Source organism: Otolemur garnettii, unplaced genomic scaffold (genome assembly GCF_000181295.1).
Source record: "Otolemur garnettii isolate 467f Iridium unplaced genomic scaffold, OtoGar3 scaffold00019, whole genome shotgun sequence".
NCBI lineage: Eukaryota > Metazoa > Chordata > Mammalia > Primates > Galagidae > Otolemur > Otolemur garnettii.
This window is the reverse complement of record NW_003852414.1, coordinates 12,312,377-12,336,214: the sequence shown is the minus strand read 5'-3', so window position 1 is coordinate 12,336,214 and position 23,838 is coordinate 12,312,377. Positions and strand designations below refer to the sequence as shown.

Below are 23,838 nucleotides of genomic sequence, written 5' to 3'. Positions count from 1 at the left end.
AAAAAAAAAAAAAAAAAAAGAGGAAACACCACAGATTCTACAGATATTAAATAATAAGGGGATATTAGAAAAAACTCATGCTCATACACTCAACAATTTAGATGAAATGGTCAAACCCCTTCCAAGACACAAACCATCAAAGCTCACATAAGAAATATTAAAAAGAATATTTGCACACTAAATAAACAACATATGAAAATGATAACATGTAATGACCAAATGAGTGTATCCCAAGAGTTAATGGCAGGTTTAACATTTTTAAATCTATCAATATAATCCACTCTATCAACAGATAAAAGAGAAAGACCATATAATCATCTTGCTAGATATAGGGAAAAAAACTGACAAAAATTGAACATAATAAAAAAATCATGTTAACAAAAAAACTCACCAAACTAGAAATAAAAGGGATTTTCCTCATCTTGATTAAGAACATCTGTTAAAAGCCTAGAGTTAACATCATAATTAGTGGTGAAAGACTGAATACTTTCTGACATCAAGAATTAGACAAAGATGTCTTCTCTTACCACTTCAAATAAACAATGATTTAGAGGGCCTATCCAATCAAAAATACATCTGTTTCTCTCTCTCTCTCCATACACACACACATACACACACACACACACAAACACACACACAAACACATGTGTACGAAGAAATAAATTGGAAAGGAAGAAATGAACCCATCTCTACTTGAAGGCATCGTAATTATCCACATAGAAAATCCCAAGGAAACTACCAAAAAAGCAACTAGTAGTAATAAGTAAGTTCAGTAAAGTTGTAGGATAAAAGGTGAGTATACAAAAATCAATTGGATTTCTTTTTTTATATTACTATATTTTAGCAAAAAATTAAAAAAATTTAAATTTAAAATACCATTTGTAACAGTATGAAAATATAAAATATGTAGATATAAATTTAACCAAAGATGTTCCTGAGAGAAATTAAAGACCTAAAATGGAATGAGAGATATACTACTTTCATGAATCAGAAGACTCAATATTATTAACATGCCAATTCTACCCAAACTGATGCAATTCCCTCATTGCAATTACCATCAAACTGCCAGCAAAATATTTTGTAGAAAATGACAACCTGGGCTCGGCGCCTATAGCTCACCCGGCTAAGGCGCCAGCCACGTACACCTAAGGTGGCGGGTTCGAATCCCCAGCCCGGACCCGCCAAACAACAATGACGGCTGCAACCAAAAAATAGCCGGGCGTTGTGGCGGGCGCCTGTGGTCCCAGCTACTTGGGAGGCAGAGGCAGGAGACTCGCTTGAGCCCAGGAGTTGGAGGTTGCTGGAGGTGTAATGCCACGGCGCTCTACCCAGGGGGACAGCTTGAGGCTCTGTCTCAAAAAAAAAAAAAAAAGAAAATGACAACCTGATTGTAAATATTATATAGAAATTCAAATAATTCCAAATAGAATAGCTAACGTAATTTGGACGATATTGTATTGGTATAAATGCAGACATACAGATGAACAGAACAGTATAAAGCCCAGAAAAAAAACCAATGCGTAGATGGTCAAAGGATTTTGAAATAAGCTGCCTTGGTAATTCAACAAATGGCACTGGAATGCTGAATAGTCACATGTAAAAAAGTATGAACTTTGACCTTTATATCATACTATATGCAACAGAATCTAAAATTTATCATAGACCTAAATGTACTAGTAAAAATGTAAAAGTTCTAGAAGGAAACAGAAGAAAATCTTAGTGACTTTGGGTTTATCAAAGATATCCTAATTAGGACATAAGAAAGGACTTAATACAAAAGAAAAAAATTAAATAAATTGAATACCTATTAAAACTTGCTGTTCAAAAGATACTTTTACCAAAAGAAAATGCAAGCCATGTATTATAAAACATACATGTGACATAAAACTTTTATCTAAAATGTAAAAAGAATTTTAAAACTTAATAAGAAGACAAACTGGGCAACAAACCTCGACAGATACTTCATAAAGAAGATATTCAAATGGTAAATAAACACATGAAAAGATACTCAGTATTATTTACCATCAGGGAACTGAAAATCAGAATCAAAATGAGATATCCCCGCATGTCTATTAATATGGGCTAAAATTAAAGAGAATGATGACACAAGCATAGGCCAGGATGTGAAGCAACTGCAACTCTTATACATTGTTGATGGGAATGAAAAAATAAACAGCGACTTTGAAAAACAGTGTGGCATTAAATATTTAGACTATTTCTGTTATAAATTCCAATCATTCTACTACACAGAATTTGACCAAGAAAAATGAAAGCAAATAAAATGAAAGTCCACATAAAGACCCACACATGAATCTTTACAGTAGATTTATTTAGAAACAAACCAAATGTCCATCAACTGGTGAGTAGATTTTAAAAATATATTTATGCATACAATAGACTGTTGTTTACCATTAAAAAGAACAAAGTACTGGGCAAGAGTCGTGAATAGAACCTTCCCTAAAGAAGACAGACAAATGGCAAACAAATATATGAAAAAATGCTCATCATCCCTAATTATTAAAGAAATGCAAATCAAAACCACCCTGAGATACCATCTAACCCCATTGAGAATGGCCCACATCACAAAATCTCAAAACTGCAGATGCTGGTGTGAATGTGGAGCGAAGGGAACACTTTTACACTGATGGTGGGACTGCAAACTAATACAACCTTTTTTTTTTTTGAGACAGAGCCTCAAGCTATCCCCCTGGGTAGAGTGCCGTGGCATTACAGCTCACAGCAACCTCCAACTCCTGGGCTCTAGCGAGTCTCCTGCCTCTGCCTCCCAAGTAGCTAGGACCACAGGCGCCCGCCACAATGCCTAGCTATTTTTTGGTTGCAGCCGTCATTGTTGTCCGAACCCACCACCTTAGCTATACGTGGCTGGCGTTTTAGCCACTTGAGCCACAGGTGCCAAGCCAATACAACCTTTTTGGAAGGAAGTATGGAGAACCCTCAAAGAACTCAAGCTAGACCTCCCATTTGATCCTGCAATCTCATTACTGGGCATTTACCCAGAAGGAAAAGAATCCTTTTATCATAAGGACATTTGCACTAGACTGTTTATTGCAGCTCAATTTACAATCGCCAAAATGTGGAAACAGCCTAAATGCCCACCAACGCAGGAATGGATTAACAAGCTACGGTATATGTATACCATGGAATACTATTTAGCCATTAAAAAACCCGGAGACTTTATAGCCTTTGTATTAACATGGATGGAAGTGGAACACATTATTCTTAGTAAAGCATCACAAGAATGGAGAAGCATGAATCCTATGTACTCAATTTTGAGTAAGGACAATTAATGACAAGGGGAGGGGGTAAGCAGAGAGAGGAAAGAGGAGGGAGGAGTGGGGAAGGGATTAGCAGAGAGAGGGAAGGAGGGAGGGAAGTGGGGGCTTGGTGTGTGCCACACCTGTTGGGGGCAAGACACAATTGTAAGAGGGACGTTACCTAACAAATGCAATCAGTGAAACCTGGTTTCTTGTACCCTCAATGAATCCCCAACAATAAATTAAAAAAAAAAAAAAAGAACAAAGTACGGATATATGAATAAACATGGATAAATTTCAAACTTTTGTTTAGTAAAAGAAGTCAGAAAAATAGAGAATACACTATATGATACCATATACATAATATGTATGCTCAAGCAAACTAATCTACAGTAATAGCAGATCAGTGGTTGCCTAGACACAGGTGGAAGACTGAGATTAATGGGACAAAGGGGCATAAGGAAATTTGTAGGATAGAGATAAATATTCAATTATCTTGATTCTGATAATATGATCATAGGTATATGTAAAAATGCTTGAAATGGTACAATTTAAATATGCATAGTGCATTTGATATCATTTGTATATCAAAAATAAAGCTATTAAAAAGGATAATAGTATATTATAATAGTATATAATAGTATATTATCCACAATAAATGGTGCTAGGGAAATTGGATAGCCACATACAGACAAATGAAACTAGTACTACTGCCTAGTGCTTTGTTCTTTTTAATGGTAAACAACAGTCTATTGTATGCATAAATATATTTTTAAAATCTACTCACCAGTTGATGGACATTTGATTTGTTTCTAAATAAATCTACTGTAAAGATTCATGTGTGGGTCTTTATGTGGACTTTCATTTCATTAGTATTGCTAATTTTTAACTGCAAATTGCTAATCTTGCAGTTTTTGGCCAGGGGGCCAGCGCCCTATCCCTTTGAGCCACAGGCACCACCCCTAGTCAAAGCAAACTCTTGAGCAAAAAGAACAAATCTGGAGGTATCACATAACCTGACTTCAAATTATACTATAAGGCAATAGTAACTAAAACAGCACAGTATTGGTATAAAAGTAAACACAAAGTTCAATGGAGCAGAACAGAGAAGTCAGAAATCAAGCCATATACCTACAACCAACCAATCTTTGACAAAGCTGATAAAAACATGCACTGGAGAAAGGACACCTATTCAATAAATGGTGCTAGGGAAATTGGACAGCCACATACAGCCAAATCCCTAACTCTCACCATAAAAAAATTTAACTCAGGATGGATTAAAGACTTAAATGTAAGACCTCACACCACAAAAATTCTTGAAGAAAACCTAAGAAAAACTATTCTCGACACTGACCTAGGCACAGAATGTATGACTAAGACCCTAAAAACAAATGCACACAAACAAAAATAAATGGGACTTACCCAAAAAACTTCTGGGCTCGGCGCCTATAGCTCAACCGGCTAAGGCGCCAGCCACGTACACCTAAGCTGACGGGTTCGAATCCCCAGCCCGGACCCGCCAAACAACAATGACGGCTGTAACCAAAAAATAGCCGGGCGTTGTGGCGGGCACCTGTGGTCCCAGCTACTTGGGAGGCTGAGGCAGGAGACTCGCTTGAGCCCAGGAGTTGGAGGTTGCTGTGAGCTATAATGCCAGGGCACTCTATCCAGGGGGACAGCTTGAGGCTCTGTCTCAAAAAAAAAAAAAAAAAAACTTCTGCACAGCAAAGGAAGTAAGAGACAACCTACTGAATGGGAGAAAATATTCACAAACTATACATCTGACAAAGAACTAATATCTGGAATCTATAATGAACTCCAACAAATCAGCAAGAAAAAAATCAAATTACCCCATTAAAAAGTGGGAAAATGACACAACATTTTTGAAAAGAAGATATACAAATGGCCAAGAAACATGAAAAAATGTTCAACATCGTTAATCGTCAGGGAAATGCAAATTAAAACCACTGTGAGATGCCACTTTATCCAGTCAGAATGGCTGTTATTAAAAAGTTAAAAAAAAATAGATGTTGACATGGATGTGGTGAAAAGGGAACGTGTATACATTTTGGTAGGAATGTAAATTAGCATAACCTCTATGAAAAACAGTTTGGAGATTTCTGAAAGAACTAAAAGTACATCTACCATTAGATCCAGCAATCCCATTACTGGGATTAAATGAAAATATGAGAACAACTGGTTACCAAAGTGAGAATATCAATAGATTAAAATTACTAAAAGGAGCAAAATCGAAATTCTGGAATTGAAAAGTGTAGTAACTTGGTAAATGCGTAAATTCATTGAAATTTTCAGGAATTATCAGGTCTGAGGAATAGAAAGAAACGGAACAAAGAAAAATGAACAAATCCTCAGAGACTTGTGGGACCCCTCAAGCATACCATATCCACATATACTTAATGGAAATGTCAGAGGTGGGGGGAGGAATGACAAGAAAGGGGAGACAGGGAGAGAGGAGGAAAGAATATTTAAAGAGATAATCAAAACTTTCAAAATTTGAAGTTCAATGAACTTCAAGCAGGATAAACTCAAATAGATCCCTATCTAGAGCACAATCAAACTGTCAAAAGCTAAAAGCAAATAATAATCTATAAGGAATCCTCAGTGAGATTAACAGCTATTTCTAATCAGAAATGATGGAGGCTAGTTGGTAGTACAATCATATAATCAAAGTGGTGAAAGAAAAAGATTATACCTAGAATTATATATTTAGCAAAACTATTCTTTGAACTGAAGGAGAAATTAAGACATCCCTGGGGTGGGGGTGGGGGAGATAGCTCATCACTAGCATGCCTTCCCAAATGCTAAATGCAACAAATGCTAAAATGGGTCACCTAGAATAAAATGAAAAAAATTAAACAGTAACTCAACTCCACATGAAAAAATAAACACCAGGAAATGTATCTACATAGGTAAATATAAAGGACAGTATATAGGCATTTTTCATTTGTAATTCCTTTTCTTTATCTTAATCAAAATACAACTGTATAAAACAAAAATTATAAATCTAGGTTGATGAGCATGTAATATATAAAGATTTTATTTATGACAGTAATAAATAATAGTAACAATAGGCATGGGGAGAAGAGACCTATACAGGAGCAAAATTTTTGTACACTATTGAAACTTAATTTGTATTAACTCTAACTAGATTGATATAAATTAAGACGCTAGATGTCCACACAGACTTACATGAGAATGTTCATAGCACCTTATTTATCATAACCAAAAAGCTAAATTCAAATCATATGTCCTTTAGCTGATGAGTAAATAACATGCAATATACCCATACAATGGAATATTATTTAGCCATAAAAACAAATGAAGTACTGTTACATGCTACAACATGAATGAGCCTTGAAAACATTATGTCAAATTAAAGAAGAGAAACATAAAAGGCCTTATATTATATGATTCCAAATACATCAGATATTCAGAATAGGCAAATCGATAGCAAGTAGGCTAGTGGTTGTCAGGGGAACAGAAAGCAGAGAACTGGAACTAACTACTCAGAGGTACATAGTCTTTTTGGGGTATGTATGATGAACATGTTTTCAAATTTGTAGTAATGGTTGCACATTGGTAAAAACCAATGAAGTGTGAACTTTCAAATGATTAATTTTATGTTCTGTGAAGTATAATTAGAAAAAAAAGTTGCAAAAAGCTATAACTTACATATTTAATAGTGAAATGATATAAGCTTAATAAATAATTTCAATAATGAAATAATTTTCATGACGAAAGCTTGCTTCAAGATTAGGAATGAAATAAGGATACTTGTTATCACCATTTATGTTCTATATTATATTGGAGATTCTATGAAGAACAAACAAGAAAAAATAAATAAACACAGAAATCATTAGACTTAAAAAGTAAATTTAGCAAGATTGCTGGATATAAGATTATTATACAAAAGTCAAGTGAAGTTTGACACAATCATTATAGATCTAAACTGGAAATACCACACCTATCCAACCACAGTAAATTATGCTATATTTATAAATAAACTATTATACAGCAATGAAAATAAAGAAATTATTTCTATATGCAATCATGGATAAATCTCCAAAATATAAAATTTAGTAGAGAATATCAGACACAAAGGAGCACATAAGAAATAATTCTACTTATAAACTCCACAAAAGCAGGCAAGTTACCTTTACCTTTGATGTTAGAAGTCAGAACAGTCATTCTCTTCATGGAGGAAAGGGAAGGTAGTATAGCCAGGAGAAAGCACAGGGAAGGATTCTGGCCATTGGCAATGTTCTAGTTCTTAATCTTTTTTTTTTTGAGACAGAGCCTCAAGCTGTCTCCCTGGGTAGAGTGCCGTGGCATAGCTCACAGCAACCTCCAACTCCTGGGTTCAAGCAAGTCTCCTGCCTCCACCTCCTAAGTAGCTGGGACCACAGGCGCCCGCCACAACACCCGGCTATTTTTTTTCGGTTGTAGCCATCATTGTTGTTTGGTGGGCCCGGGCTGGATTTGAACCCACCACCTTAGGTGTATGTGGCTGGCGCCTTAGCCGCTTGAGCCACAGGCACCGAGCCCTAGTTCTTAATCTTAGCAATACAGTTCACTTGGTGACAGTTAACTGAGCACCTATATATGCCTCTCTCAAGATACTGCAGTTTTGGTTCTAGTCCACCATGATAAAATGAATATTACAATAAAGTGAGTCACACAAGTTGTTTGGTCATTAGTGCATATAAAAGTTGTGACTACATTATAATAGGCTATTAAGGGTGTAACAGCATTAAGTATAAAAATAATGTACATGCCTTGATTTCAAAATACTTGATTGCTTAAAAAAGTGAAAAAATCAACTGAGCAAATCTTTTTGCTGGTAGAGGGTCTTGCTTTGATGCTCCTGGCTACTAAATGATCAAGATGGTGGTTACTGAGGTTAGGGTGGCTATGGCAATTTCTTAACGTAACACAATAAAGTCCATGGCATTAATTGACTCTTCCTTTCATGAAAGACTTTACCACAACATGTGATGCTATTTGACAGCATTCTAGCCACAGAACTTCTTTCAAAATTGTTGTCAATTCTCAAACTCTGCCATTGTTTTATTATATTTTTCTTTTTTTTTATTATATTTTTCAAATCCTGGTTGTCAATTCAACATTATTCACAGCATCACTAAGAGATAATTCCATTTCAAGAAATCATTTTGAGGCCAGGCATGGTGGCTCATGCCTGTAATCTTAGCACTCTGGGAAGTCAAGGCAGGTAGACTGCTTGAGCTCAAGAGTTCGAGATCAGCGAGACCCCATCTCTAAAAACAGCCAAGTTTTGTGGCAGGTCCCTTTAGGCCGCGCTACTTGGAAGACAGAAGCAAGAGGATCGTTTGAGCCCAAGAGTTTGAGGTTGTTGTAAGCTATGATACCACAGCACTCTACTGAGGGCAACAAATGAGACTCTGACTTGAAAAAAAAATCATTTTGTTTACTCATCTGTAATAAGGAAATCCTCATTCCCTCATCCATTCAAGTTTGATCACAAGATTGCAGCAATTCAGTCACATCTTCAAGCTCCACTTCTAATTTTAGTTCTCTTGCTATCGCTACTACACCTACAGCTACTTCTTGCACTGAAATCTTGAAGCCCTCAAAGTCATCCATGAGGGTTGGAATCACCTGCTTCCAAATTTTGGTTAATGTTGATTATTTTGACCTCCTCCCCTTCATGAATCATGAGTGACCTTAACAGCATTTAGAACGGTGAATCCTTTCCAGAAGGTTATGAATTTACTTTGTTAAGATCCATCAGAGGAATTACAGATCATGAAAGTTTCTTAAATAATAACACTTGGAAGTTGAACTGACTCATTGATCCCTGGGATAGAGAAGGGATATTGTGTTAACAAGCATGAAAACAACATGTGCCCTGTACATCTCCATCAGGGCTCTTGGATGACCAGGTAGATTGTGAACAGTGACAGTGTTAAAGGAATCTTTTTATTCTGAACAGTAGGTCTCAACACTATGTTTAAATACTCTGTAAACTATGTTATAAACAGATGTGCTGGTATCCAGGCTTTGTTGTTTCATTTATTGAGCAAAGGCAGAGACTATGTAGCATAACTCTTTAGGGTCCTAGGATTTTTGGAATGCTAAATGAGCACTGGCTTCAACTTTAAGTCGCCAGCTGCATTATCCCCTAATAAGAGAGTCAGCATGTCCGTTGAGACTTTGAAGCCAGGCCTTGACTGTACCTCTCTAGCTATGAAAGTCATAGATGATATCCTGTCCCAAGAGAAGGCTGTTTCACCTACAATGAAAATCTGTTGTTTAGCGTAGCCACCTTCACTAATTATCTTAGCTAGACCTTGATAACTTGCGGCAGCTTCTCCATCAACACTTGCTGTTTCACCTTGTACTTTCATGTCACAGAAATGGTTTCTTTCCTTAAATCTCATGAACCCACCTCTGCTAGCTTCCAACTTTTCTTCTGCCACTTCCTTACCTCTCTCAGCCTTTATAGAATTAAAGAAAGTTAAGTGTTGCATTGGATTAAGCTTTGGCATAAGGGAATGTTCTGCCTGGTTTGAGAATTGTATCCACCATTCAGACTTCTCTGTATCAGCAATAAGTCTGTTTTGCTTCCTCGTCATTCATGTATTCACTGGAGGAGTGCTTTCAACTTCCTTCAAGATTATTTCCTTTGCATTTATAACTAAGCTGTTTGGCAAAAGAGGCCTCACTTTTCAGCCTATCTCAGCTTTCCTCACTCAGCTTAATCATTAAGTTTGAAATTATCAGATAATTAACAAAATATTACATAGAGACACAAAGTGATCACACGCTGTTGGAAAATGTCACCCAAAGACTTACTCAACCAAGTGTTGCCACAAAATTTTAATTTATGAAACACATAATATTTGTGAAGCACAATGAAGCAAGATCTGCCTGTCCTTTATATATATTTCTCTGTTTTACTTAAAACAACTTATAAAAAGTTTACTTACCTGTTTTTTCTGTGTTCTGTTCCTGTTTTCCAGCCAATCATCCACTTGTTCCTCAATTTCTTCAATGGAAGTTCCATGATCATAAGAGTGAACATACGTACTTTCTAAAGGTGTGTATACAGGAAATTCAGGTTTTGGTTTTTTAACTTTCTTCTGTTCTAAAAAAACAAAGTTTTACAGAACAATTATTGAGATCTATTAAGAATAAAAAGAATTTCTAGGCTCGGTACCTGTGGCTCAAATGGCTAAGGTGCCAGCCACATACATCTGAGCTGGTGGGTTTGAATCCAGCCTGGGCTCACCAAACAACAACGACGGCTGCAACCAAAAAATAGCCAGGCATTGTGGTGGGCACCTGTAGTCCCAGCTACTGGGGAGGTGGAGGCAGGGGACTCACTTGAGCCCAGGAGTTGGGGGTTGCTGTGAGCTGTGACGCCATGGCACTCTACCCAGGGCGACAGCTTGAGGCTCTGTCTCAAAAAAAAAGAATTTCTAACATTTTATTTGTAGGCCATAATTTGAAATAACTCTTTCGTTTTCTTTATGTACAAGGTACTTTACATGTTATCAACTTTTAATTTTATTAACAAATTTGTCAGGTGAGTACTACATGTTACTAATTCAGTTGTTATTTCAATCACCAAATATTTGAATGTCAATGCAAGTCAAACATTCTTTTAGCTCCTGAGGCTCAGCTATAAAACAATAAAACAAAGTCTCTATTCTCATCAAGAATAAGGAAGCATAAAGCAGTCATAGGAAATAGAGTATATATGGAGTAAGGATGGGGGGAACTTCTCATTTCTATGTATGCATATTTATATCGGACGGTCTATATAGAGAAGGTCTTTCTGACACACACACACAAAAGATAACGTTTGGGCAGAGAACAGATGGAAGTGAGGAAGCGCAATTCTGTGGTTCTCTGGGGGATGTGGGAAAGAGCAGCACAGGCATATGGTGCAAAAAGCATCAAGGCCCTGAGACAGGAGTCTGCTTAGTGAGTTCACAGACCCTCGGGGAGACTAGTAAGGCTGCAGAGGAAAGGTGAGTTGGAGAGAAGCAGAGGATAGTAGGAGTAGAGGTCAGCAGTTGTTGTAGAAAAGATTTTTCGATTTGATGGCAAGATGGATGCAGTTGGACAGTTGTGAGCAGAGAAGTAACTGAGGGTCATTGAGGTATACCTTGCTTTTGGAATTTAAAGGCAGTATCCAAACTTTTCGCAGTAAAAATTCTTGTATTGTAAAGTTTTAAGTTTTTTTTTTTTTTTGAGACAGAGGCTCAAGCTGTCCCCCTGGGTAGAGTGCCGTGGCATCACAGCTCACAGCAACCTCCAACTCCTGGGCTCAAGCAAGTCTCCTGCCTCAGCCTCCCAAGTAGCTGGGACCACAGGCGCCTGCCACAACGCCCGGCTATTTTTTGGTTGCAGCCGTCGTTGTTTGGCGGGCCCAGGCTGGATTCGAACCTGCCACCTTAGGTGTATGTGGCTGGTGCCTTAGCCACTTGAGCCACAGGCACCGAGCCAAAGTTTTACGTTTTATTAGCAGACATTGGATATGAATGCTGTTCTCTCATGAAAATAGAATTGCTCTGTTTTAAATAACTAGCTGCAAGTTTTATTGTACATTAACCATTACATTGTTTTAAAATAAAATTGCTATTGAGATGATGATCATAAATAACCATCATCAGTTTGTAAATACCTTTGTTTTCAGAGTACTTTTCATCAAACATTTCATTTTGGCACAATGGAAAGGGCTTTGATTTAATTTTTTAATCCTACTTAGTTATATATATAATATTGGGCAAGTAAAACTTAGAACAGTGTCTGTTGGCAGTGCCCATAGCTCAGTGGGTAGGGCACTGGCCACATACACCGAGGCTGGCAGGCCCGGGCCTGCTAAAACAACAATGACAACTGCAACAACAACAACAACAAATAGCTGGGTGTTGTTGAGGGTGCCTGTGGTCCCAGCTACTTGTGAGGCTCAGCCAAGAGAATCACTTACGCCCAAGAGTTTGAGGTTGTTGTGAGCTGTGACGCTATGGCACTCTATCGAGGGGGACAGAGTGAAACTCTGTCTCAAAAAATAAAAATAATGAATCTTTCTAAATGTAGAATATAAATGTCTTAATACAGTAACTAAGAAAATGCCATGAAGGCTATGTTAACCAGTTTGGTGAAAACATTTCAAATTGTATATAAAACCAGCACACTGTACCCCATGACTGCATTAATACACACAGCTATGATTTAATAAAAAATAAAAATAAAAAAAAGAACAGTGTCTGTTTTCTCATCTGTAAAAAAAAAAAAATATTGGCTCTCAATAAATGGTATTATCTTCACTACCCTGTGTATATGTATGTGTGTTTGTACTATCATGCCAATGTAATAAAATCAATATGATATTGGCATAATGGTCAAATTCATACAAGAGACAGAGAATTTATAAATACAGATGCTCGTCAACTTATGATGAGGTTCCATTCTGATAAACTCATCATAAGTTGAAATACTACTGTTAAACTGAAAATGCATTTAATATACCTAACGTACTTAATATCATAGCTTAGCATAGACTAACTTAAACATGCTCAGAACACTTACAATAGCCTACAATTGGGCAAAATCATCTGGCAACACAGTTCACTTTGAGAGTATTAGCTGCTTATCCTTGAGATCATGAGCTTACTGAGAGCTGTGGAACACTGATGCTGCTCGGCATAGTAACAGGGTATTTTATGCCTATCTAAATGCATCAGTTAATTTATTCACAAAATATTTATTGAGCTCCTCCCATACACATGGCCTTGTCCTAGGCTCTGGGGGTATAGCTATAAACAAGATACACAAAAACCTGGCTTCGGCTCGGCGCCTATAGCTCAACCGGCTAAGGCGCCAGCCACGTACACCTAAGGTGGCGGGTTCGAATCCCCAGCCCGGACCCGCCAAACAACAATGACGGCTGCAACCAAAAAATGGCCGGGCGTTGTGGCGGGCGCCTGTGGTCCCAGCTACTTGGGAGGCGGAGGCAGGAGACTCGCTTGAGCCCAGGAGTTGGAGGTTGCCGTGAGCTGTAATGCCACGGCACTCTGCCCAGGGGGACAGCTTGAGGCTCTGTCTCAAAAAAAAAAAAAAAAAAAAAAAAAAAAAAAAACCTGGCTTCATGGAGCTTATAAGCAAATATATTCATTTATTATTATTATTATATTTTTTTGAGACAGAGTCTCATTATGTCTCCCTGGGTAGAGTGCCGTGGCCTCACAGCTCACAGCAGCCTCCAACTCTTGGGCTTAAGAGATTCTCTTGCCTCAGCCTCCCAAGTAGCTGGGACTACAGGTGCCAGCTACAACGCTGGCTATTTTTTGATTGCTGTTGTCATTGTTGTTTTAGCAGGCCTGGGCTGGGCTCCAACCTGCCAGCCTTACTGTGTGTGGCTGGCATCCTACTCACTGAGCTATGGGCATGGGGCCAAATATATTAATTTATATAAAGTATAATATCAAATAGGTACTCATCTCTAAATTAATCAGTAAAATTTTACTTGAAATTTGACTAATCTATAGTCATAAATATTTATCTATTCAATTGGATAAAAAAATTTTTTTTTTTTTGCAGTTTTTGGCCGGGGCTGGGTTTGAACCCGCCACCTCCAGCATATGGGGCCAGCGCCCTACTCCTTTGGGCCACAGGTGCCGCCCTGGATAAAAATTTTTAAAAATCATTTCAGTGGGAAAACAATATATTACATTTACATATGTATAGCATAGATTTGAATTTTTTTTTTAAAGACAGTCTCACTTTGTCACTCTCAGTAGAGAGCTATGACATCACAGCTCACAGCAACCTCCAACTCTTGGACTTAAGTGATTCTCTTGCCTCAGCCTCCCGAATAGCTGGGATTACAGGCGCCCACCACAATGCCTGGCTATTTTTTTTTTTTTTTGGTTGTAGACACTGTTGTTTGGCAGGCCTGGACTGGATTTAAACCTGCCAGCTCTGGTGTGTATGGCTGGTGCCTTAGCCATTTGAGCCACAGGCGCCAAGCCTCCTATTAGGTTTTGTAATACAGTTCATAAGTTAAGGTACAGGGTTTCTAGTAGGTCATGTTTCCAAATACACTAGTGGTAGTGACTGGTTATTTGTACATACAGCTTTTTATGAGTTATCTCAAGCAGTGCTCGCCCATCCATGAGCACCCTATATTACCAAAGGCAAATATTTTAACCTAATTGGAGCTACTCTTTCATAATCTCCTTTTCCCCACTAATCCCTGAAATCAACTTACAAATGAACATCTTCTTTGTTTGTGATCCTGAGGTTTCTAGAAACTTCCTTACCTTAAAGAAGGTGAATATTTTCTTACCCTGCCACACTGAAATGGCACATTCTGCCCTCCCTACTCCCACTTTCCCTACCAGGTGTCCCCCTGGCACTCCTATTTAGGTCCATCACTGGGGCATGCAACAGGGACCACAACACAAGAAAAACATAACTAATCTCAGGAAATGGTATTTCTTCAGATTAAGAAGGAAGTACTTTGCAGCACAGTTTTGATTTTGTTTTTGTTTTAAAATCATATAAGGTACAGACAAAGGGGTAAAATACTAAGTTTTACTTGTATTCTTTTTTCTATTTAGATTGTAATCTTTACCAATGATTTCTTTATAAAGTATGTCAGACTTTTTTTTTTTCATTCATGATATGGGCTATCTTAGTATATAGAACTTGTATTTATTGAGAGTAAAATTTATAAAATTAGAGACTGTGTAACTGTAAAAATACTGTGTAGTAAAAATATCTGTGTATTTACTGTGTAGTAAAAATATCACTATCCTCGGAAAGTCTATTATTTATAAATATTCAAGTTATTTAACACTAACCCATAATATTGATAATAAACAAGTGCCCCAAATTTCTCAAATAGCTCTCAACAAGTTTTTTGCCTAAAGACTTCCCAGAAACATATTTACTCCTTAGGATTTACCCTTTTCACCTTTTTCTCTACACTCTATACCCTATTAATCAGACCACCACACCCTCCTCCAAGTAGTGGTAGGGCAACCCTCCGAGACAACTGCACAATCTAAGCAGTAAAACAGACATGAGGGCAGATTCGCAATTAGGTCATGAAAAACAGGCAGCATAAAATAGCTATCGCTAATCTACAACGTGATGCATTTACTCAATTAAGTAGATGGAAATGTTATTATGAACTCAATATTACAATGATAGTGTTTAAAATTAAGAAGGATAGGTGCAAATGAAATGCACACTGGGGGATTTGGGGCCTTTATGTATCAATTCTAAAGTATACAATGCAGAATACCATAATGAAGTTAACAAATTTAATTAAAAGATTCTTTACATGTAACCATTAGAGATTACATTAAAAAATACATGACAGTTTCTGACACTGTTAATAGAGAATGTGACTGTTCTTTAACATTCTCAATGTTGATACAATCATCTTTTCTAAATATACCACTGACGTAAAAAAATGAGAAATAATATAGTCTATTACACAGGGCCTATTGCACTGATTTTAATATAATTTTTGGTATTTACTTATTCCATTCTTAGTTTCGATAACTGATAAATTACTGATGAATTTTCAAACATTTTAGAAGACTACATACCTTTATTTTCAGATATTTACATATTTTAAAATTTGTGATTTTTACATTATCTTTTTATTAGACAGTAACAAAATAAGAAGAGATCATTAAATCTGAGAATTGTTATCAAACTCTTAGTCAGAACAAAAATCTTTCAACTATTTTGGAAAAACAATATTAAACTGCAAAAGAAACTTTTGCTTGTAATACTTCAAGTTTAACCCCTATTTTCAAAGGGGTAGTAATATATATTGAATCATTACTAGTAGAAAATTCTAATACATATACCACAATTGCAACAATTATATGATTCAACACTGAAACTACATAAAAATGATAAGCTGTGTCTATTAGAGCAACCACAGACATGCGGTATATTCATGTTGCCTCTAAAGGTAAGTTTGGGTTGGATATTTTTTCTTTTGTTATAAATATAATGTTTTCTTCTTGTACTAGTCAGAAGAGGTTTAGAAAATGTTTATAGGTTCAGCGCCTGTGGCTCAAGTGGCTAAGGCGCCAGCCACATACACCTAAGGTGGCAGTTCGAATCCAGCCCAGACCCGCCAAACAACAATGATGGCTGCAACCAAAAAAAAGTAGCCGGGTGTTGTGGTGGGCGCCTGTGGTCCCAGCTACATGGGAGGCAGAGGCAGGAGACTCACTTGAGCCCAGGAGTTGGAGGTAGCTGTGAGCTGTGATGCCACAGCACTCTACCTAGGGGGATAGCTTGAGGCTCTGTCTCAAAAAAACAAAGAAAATGTTTATGTATTAATTTTAGAAGCCGAGGTGGGTGGATTGCCTGAGCTCAGAGGTTTGAGACCAACCTGAATCAAAGCAAGACCCTGTTTCTAAAAATAGCCTGGTGTTGTGGTGGGTGCCTATAGTCCCAGTTACTTGGGAGGTTGAAGCAAGAGAATGGTTTGAGCCCAAGAGTTTGAGGTTGCTGTGAGCTATGACGCCACAGCACCCTACTAAGGGTGACAAAGCGAGACTCTGTCTCAAAAAAAAAACAAGAAAAGAAAAGAAAATCTTTATGTACCAACTTTACTAAAAATAACAATTATATAAAAATTATATTTAGAGTTTCATTTGCCTACCCCACTTCCTAACATACACATTGGTCAACCTTAACATACAATCCTCTGTCACCTTAACTCTTCCTTCTTAACAGAAGTCTGCTTTAAACAATTATATAGTTGACCTAAATATTATTTAATATATATAATTGTTGAAATTTTTTAAATTAAATTATGCACTCCTTGAGAGAGTGTTCTATATGGATCCTTAGAGGATACTTATTAATAACCATAAAATTATTATACATTAATTCATATATACATTCATGCTTCCATTTACTAAACCTTTAATATGTGCCAGGACACTGTTCTATGCTATAGACAAAAAGATGACAAAGAAACAGTTTCTGTTCTAAGACCCCCCCAGACCCCTGAAGGATTGTAGTGGACAGAAAAATAGTCCACCAGAAAAATAGTCTAAAAACAACCATGCCCAACCCCCAGAACCTGGGGGGGTGAATAGTGAACAAAAGAGACAAAATCCCTACCCTCATGGAACTTACATTCCCCTTGGGGAAACCAGATGGTAAACAAAATTAATAAACATGTTAATGTTAAAGTAGTATTAAATGCTCCAAATAAAAATATAAAAATGTAAAGAGACAGAGTGTAGGCTTGGTGCCTGTAGCGCAGTGGTTACAGTGCCAGCCACATACACCGAGGCTGGTGGATTCGAACCCGGCCCGTGCCAGCTAAAGAACAATGACAACTGCAACAAAAAACAGCCAGGTGTTATGGCAGGCGCCTGTAGTCCCAACTACTTGGGAGGCTGAGGCAAGAGAATCTCTCAAGCCCAAGAGTTTGAGGTTGCTGTGAGCTGTGACATCACAGCACTCTACTGAGTACAACATAATGAGACTCTGTCTCAAGAAAAAAAAAAGAGAGAGAGAGAGAGAGACAGAGAGTATATGTGTGAAAAAGATATAGATAAGGCAAAATTGAACAAAAGAACCAGGGCTGAGAAATTGCCTCCTTTAATAGTATGTTCAACTTTTCTGAAAATCAGCAAGAACTCTCTTTTGTGTTCAATAGAACATTTCTTTTCAACATATCAGTAATTTTTCAAGCTTGTTCCTATAACAATACTGCAAACAAGACAAAAATGTTCTTTGGGATTTTCAGGTTTCCCAATTACTACTGCTATAATACACAGAAAGTTGGGTGATTAGTTGGTGAGACTCAATACTGAATATCAGTCATTATTACAGTACTGGATTATATTAGGACTTTGCAGATTTTGGATGCCCCTGGTCTTAAGAAGTTCCATGGCCCCATGCTGAATTCATCCCTCCTCCTAATACTGGACTTTGAGTAGTTCAGTAATACTAATGCAGTACCTTCCAGGTGTAATTCATTAAGTGCTAGTGACTCTATCAAGGAGTAGCAAAGAAAGCATAGAAAATTGAATTACTGATAAAATATAAGGGAAAAGTCCAAATTTAAATAACTAGTTTCATACATTATTGCTAACACAGTAAAATGATGTTTACAACTCACTTTGAAGTGTTTCGAGTTCAGTTTTAGTCAGTGCATCTTCCTTTTCCTTTAATCTTGTTTCTTTATATTTAGCATAAAACTGTCCAGCATCCTTAAAAAAAGAAATTACAAATAAATTAACATAAAAATCAGTTTGCTTTGACAGTATTTCCATATAATTCATTTTAAAGCAATATATTCATATATATATGTATATATAAAGCAATATATTCATTTCACAAGTAGTCTTTTTGTTTTTAACTGTATGACAAACAAAAGAAATTAACAAATACTTCTCTATGATTTTTCTCTCATGGAGAACAGGTTAAAGGCCAGAAATTTATACACTTGCATTCTCAGAAAATGCAAGTGTCATCTTCCCGTTTTGTTTTTTTTTCATTGTACACTATTTTCTCAATGGGATATTACTGCATGGACAGAAACCAAAAAAACTCACTTGTTAAACTGAATTACTGGCATAGTAAATTATATTACTGGGACTAATAAAGTACTAGCACTATTTTCATAATGGCCTTTTAACTCCAATAGATCTAAAAAATTATTACATGTAAATCTGATTACAAAACTTCTATGACCACAAATGCAAGTTGTTACTCCTCTTTCCCTCACCCTTAGAGACCAGTATTAAAACCATCATGAGGACTGAGAACACATACTATACACTCACACTTAGCACTTAGCTGTCAAGATATGGTGGCAAAAGTCTCAATGAGTGGCACATAGGTAAGACTTTATCAGGATACAAAAAAAAAAAAAAACAACAACAACAAAAACTGAGTCCTAGATAATCAAAGACATAAAAATAAACAAGTTGATACTCTAGGCATATGATGATCCTGACAACTAAAAAAAGCAAAGCTTATCTTTTCCCACAATCCTTGACCTCCTTGGCTCAAACTTTATATATACTATAGCAAAATCACCTGTAGCTGTTGGGCCACACTGTGTTTGCATGTCTTTGCATCTGCTTTGCCCTCTGGCCAGAATATTTCACTCCCCTACCCGTTATAAAGGAGCTCCTATTCATCCTTGAAAACCTTTTCTTTCTTTCTTTCTTTCTTTTTCTTTTTTGAGATAGTCTCAAGCTGTTGCTCGGAGTAGAGTGTTGTGGCGTCATAGCTCACAGCAACTTCAAACTCTTGGGCTCAAGAGATCATCCTGCCTCAGTTTTTTCATTTATGGTAGAGATGGGGTCTCACTATTGTTCAGGCTGGTCTCAAACTCATGCACTCAAGCTATCCACCCGCCTCAGCCTCCCAGAGTGCTAGGATTATAGGCGTAAGCCACTGTGCCTAGCCTGAAAACCCTTTTCAAGCACAATCTTCCTTTGCAATTCCTTCTGACCTTCTCTAGCAGGTAATTCTCTCTGGTATACTACTTCTGATTGCTTGTATCATATGTTCTCTCCTAGAAGATGAGAAATTTGAGACAGTGATCCTTGTATGCCCAGAACATAGTATCTGGCATAAAGGAGGCACTCAACTAATTTGAAATATGTGAGAATCCTTATACAGTAAGAAATGAAAGGGCTTGATGACTGACAAATGTGGAATAAGAGAAAGATGGATATCAAAAGTAATGCTAAGGTAACATTCCCAGACTATAAGATTCCTACAGTAGATAAATCATAGACCCATGTCACAGGGTTTTGTTTCTGTAGGAAATAAAGGAACAAAATCAATCTTTGACACTATCTTTATCCAGATGTAAATATATAAACACTTATACCCTAGAATGGAATTATCTCTTCATCTATAACTGTATCCAAGTTAAAGCTTTCTCTCCTGTGGTCTACATGGCTTAACATTGTATCAGAGCTCTTCTCACTTGTAAATATTAAGAAAATAATCAGGTATTCCTAAAATCACTGAATCAATATAATAAAGATGTATCTCTTATTCTTTCCATCCCCATTTTTATGTTCCTACCTCGTTTCTACTAGAAGGATCACCGCAAGTCTTGGGCCAGCTAAACAATGGTATAATTTGAAGACCACAGGTGGTCTGACACCCCACTTACTCATTCTCCCATGCGCATATATAGTTTAAATGTCAACAAGGTTTGGGGTTAAGATTTTAGGGCCCCTTAACATTCCCTACCCCCCTTGAAAAAAATTCAATCCTAAAGTAGTAGTATTTTATAGCAAGCCATATGAGTCATTATACCTTTGTGTGAATGAATGAATGAGTTTATTAGCTTCTTTCCACAGAGTAGGTTTTAATAGTAGGGAAGAAGAAAAGGTCAGGAAGGCATTGGCTCCTTGAGGGGAGTAGAAAATGTGGCACCATGTAAGAAAAAAAGGGCAGAGATTAGTTATTTACGAGAGGTGAAAAGACTGAAACCAATCATCACAGTCTAAGTACAGTGAGATACAATGTGGTGATTAAGAGGACAGACTTTGAGGCCAGACTGCTAGCTAATTACTTCACTTCTCTATGGATCCGTTTTCTGATTCATAAAATGGGATAATAAAAGTACCTAACTCATAGGACTTCTGTGAAGATTAACTGAGTTAATATTTGGGAATCACTTAGAATGACATCTTGTACACAGCTAGGCCTTTTGTGTATTGGCTGTTTTTGTAATTACTTTATCATTTTGACAAGAATCTTGTTCTCCAGCACAAAGTAAGGTTAAGTTTTTATGCTTCATACTTCACCAAAACCGCCCCTGCCAGATCTTGCATCTTCTTGCTTATGTGACTTCTTTTTATCTGCATCCTTCTCACCTCAACACAAAGATTTCTTTCTTTTTCTTATTTTTGAGACAAAGTCTCACTTTATTGCCCTGGGTAGAGTGCCATGCCATCATAGATCCCAGCAACCTCAAACTGTTGGGCTCAAGTGATCCTCTTGCCTCAGCCTCCCAAGTAGCTGAGACTACAGGTATGTGCCACTGTGTCCAGCTAGTTTTTCTCTTTTTAGTAAAGACAAGGTCTCACTCTTGCTCAAGCTGGTTTGGAAATCCTGCGCTCAAGCAATCCACTCACTGTGGCCTCCCAGAGTGCTGGGATTATAGGCGTCAGCCACTTGCACCCGGCCAACACAAAGATCTTTTGCTGGGTAGTATCAACCTCTTCCTAGTAGCCTTGTCAAATTTGAACATTTCTCTGCTAATGTTTCTTCTTGCTACAGCACATAATTCCACTAACACTTTCTCTTCGAAATACTCATTTGATCCAAAATCACACTTATTTAAGAAATGTAATCCAGGGGAGGGGAGAAGGGCGGCTGGGTGGTGGGAGGGTGACTGGAAAGATCACCTATATATCTGTCTATCAAGGGTACAAGTGAACTTTTCTAGAACTAGAATATAAATGTTTTGACACAATGACTATGCAAATGACATGAAATTTATGTGAACCAGCTTGATGAAAGTATTTCAAAATGTATATGAAAACACTACACTGTACCCCATGTTTGCATTAATGTATACAGCTATCATTTAATAAAAAAAAAAAAAGGAAAAAAAAACCTGAAACAAAATGTCTACATATTTGAAATTGGTAATGTAATCATAACGGAAAATAATTATTTGAAGACATTTTGTAATATCATGATCTTGATGTACATTGTTACAACTTGCTGAGATATACTTGATATGTAAGAAGAAATGCAAATAAATCCGAAGCCTCTCAAAAAAAAAAAGAAATGTAATCCAGGGCAGCACCTATGGCTCAAGGAGTAGGGCACTGGCCCCATATGCCAGAGGTGGAGGGTTCAAACCCAGCCCCGGCCAAAAACAGCAAAAAAAAAAAAAAAAAAAAAGAAATGTAATCTAACCAATCATCTTAACCTACTCAACCAAATTCAAGAGTTTTAATACATGCCTTAGTCTCACTCACTGTTTTATCTTCCTTTTGTTCCATTCCTAAGCATTGTCTTATCTTGCTTATACTTTGAAATTATAATTACACTATGCATACTCCAGGAAGCATTACTTCCTCAATAAACCTATGATCTCAAGTAACTACTATTTCAATTGTTCTACATTGTTTCAACTATCCTTGTGTTTAGTTTAGGATATCACACTTTAAGATGCACTGAAAAACAGGAAAGCTTTAAAAAGAAAATGATCAAATAATGAAGCAGCTTAAAACTGTATCTAATACGGGATTAAAGATGAGAAGATTAGGGATAACCTGATAACTATAACAGAACATCTTAAGGGTTACTACAGGAAAGAATAGTAATATTACTATATTTGGTTCCAAAGATACAAGATTGATTATGGATAAATATAAGGAAGAGCTTTCTAATAATCAAAATTACCTGAAAGCGAAATAGATTGACTTGTGAGGTAGTCAAAGAGAAATCAGGTGGCTATTATTTAAGGTATCATGCAATCAAAATGGACTGAACAGGGCGGCACCCATACTCAGTGGGTAGGGCGCTGGCCACATGCACCAGGGCTAGTGGCTTTGAACCCAGCCCAGGCCTGTTAAAACAAAAAAAATAGCCGGCCTTGTGGTGGGTGCTTATAGTCCCAGCTACTCAGGAGGCTGAGGCAAGAGAATCACTTGAGCCCAGGACTTTGAGGTTGATGTGAGCTGCGATGCCATGGCACTCTACCGAGGGTGACAGAATGAGACTGTCTCAATTAAAAAAAAAAAAAATTGACTGAATAAAATCAATTACTTTCAACCTTTTTTCCTGTTTGTTTTTTGTTGTTGTCGTTGTGATAGACTCTCACTCTGTTGCCTGGGCTACAGTGCAGTAGCATCATCATAGCTTACTGCAACCTCAAGCTCCAGGGCTCAAGTGATTCTCCTGCCTCAGCCTCCAGAATAGCTGGGACTGCAGACACTGCCACTATGCCTAGCTAATGTTTCTGCTTTTTTGTTGTTGTTGTTGAGACAGGGTCTCCCTCTTGCTCAGGCTGGTGTTCAACTCTTGCCTCAAATGATCCTCCCTCATTGGTCTCCCAGAGTGCTAAGAGTCCAGGTATGGGCCACTATGCTGGACCCCTCCCACTTTTCATAAATAAATTCAAGTGAATAAAATTGTTTAGTAGAGAAAATAAGCACAAGAATTCAGTTAGACTCCAGAAAAAACCCAAGTTTATCCTACACAGATTTCCCACCGATATAGACTCCTTCATCCTTATATCCCTAGTACACTATGTGGCACATTATAGAAGCTTAATAAATATTTAATGAATAAATGAACACTTTAATTGATTAGGGCTATGGACTGCCTGTTCCACGATACTGTATAAAAACTATGTAGTTACATTCTTCCTAACATAAAGAGTTCCTATTCTCAAGATGTTTGTAATTCTCTGGATAAAAGCAAACCATGAATAAAATTTTTTCTCTACAGGATGTCCCAAATGTTGTCCATAAAGCCATATATAGGAAAATGGGAAACTTGCTCAATG

The 23,838-nt window shown here is 37.2% G+C and overlaps 1 protein-coding gene across 1 annotated transcript in view; it reads right to left on the bottom strand.

Moving 5' to 3' along the window:
• Nucleotides 1-23,838, bottom strand: part of DNAJC1 (DnaJ heat shock protein family (Hsp40) member C1) — a 177,113-nt gene that overhangs the window by 67,484 nt on the left and 85,791 nt on the right. Inside the window, exons 7-8 of the mRNA XM_003786763.2 lie at nt 18,460-18,550; nt 10,265-10,422 (exon numbers count right to left, since the gene is read on the bottom strand). Of these exons, the coding sequence (XP_003786811.1) occupies nt 10,265-10,422; nt 18,460-18,550 (249 nt within the window). The remainder of the gene's footprint in view (nt 1-10,264; nt 10,423-18,459; nt 18,551-23,838) is intronic.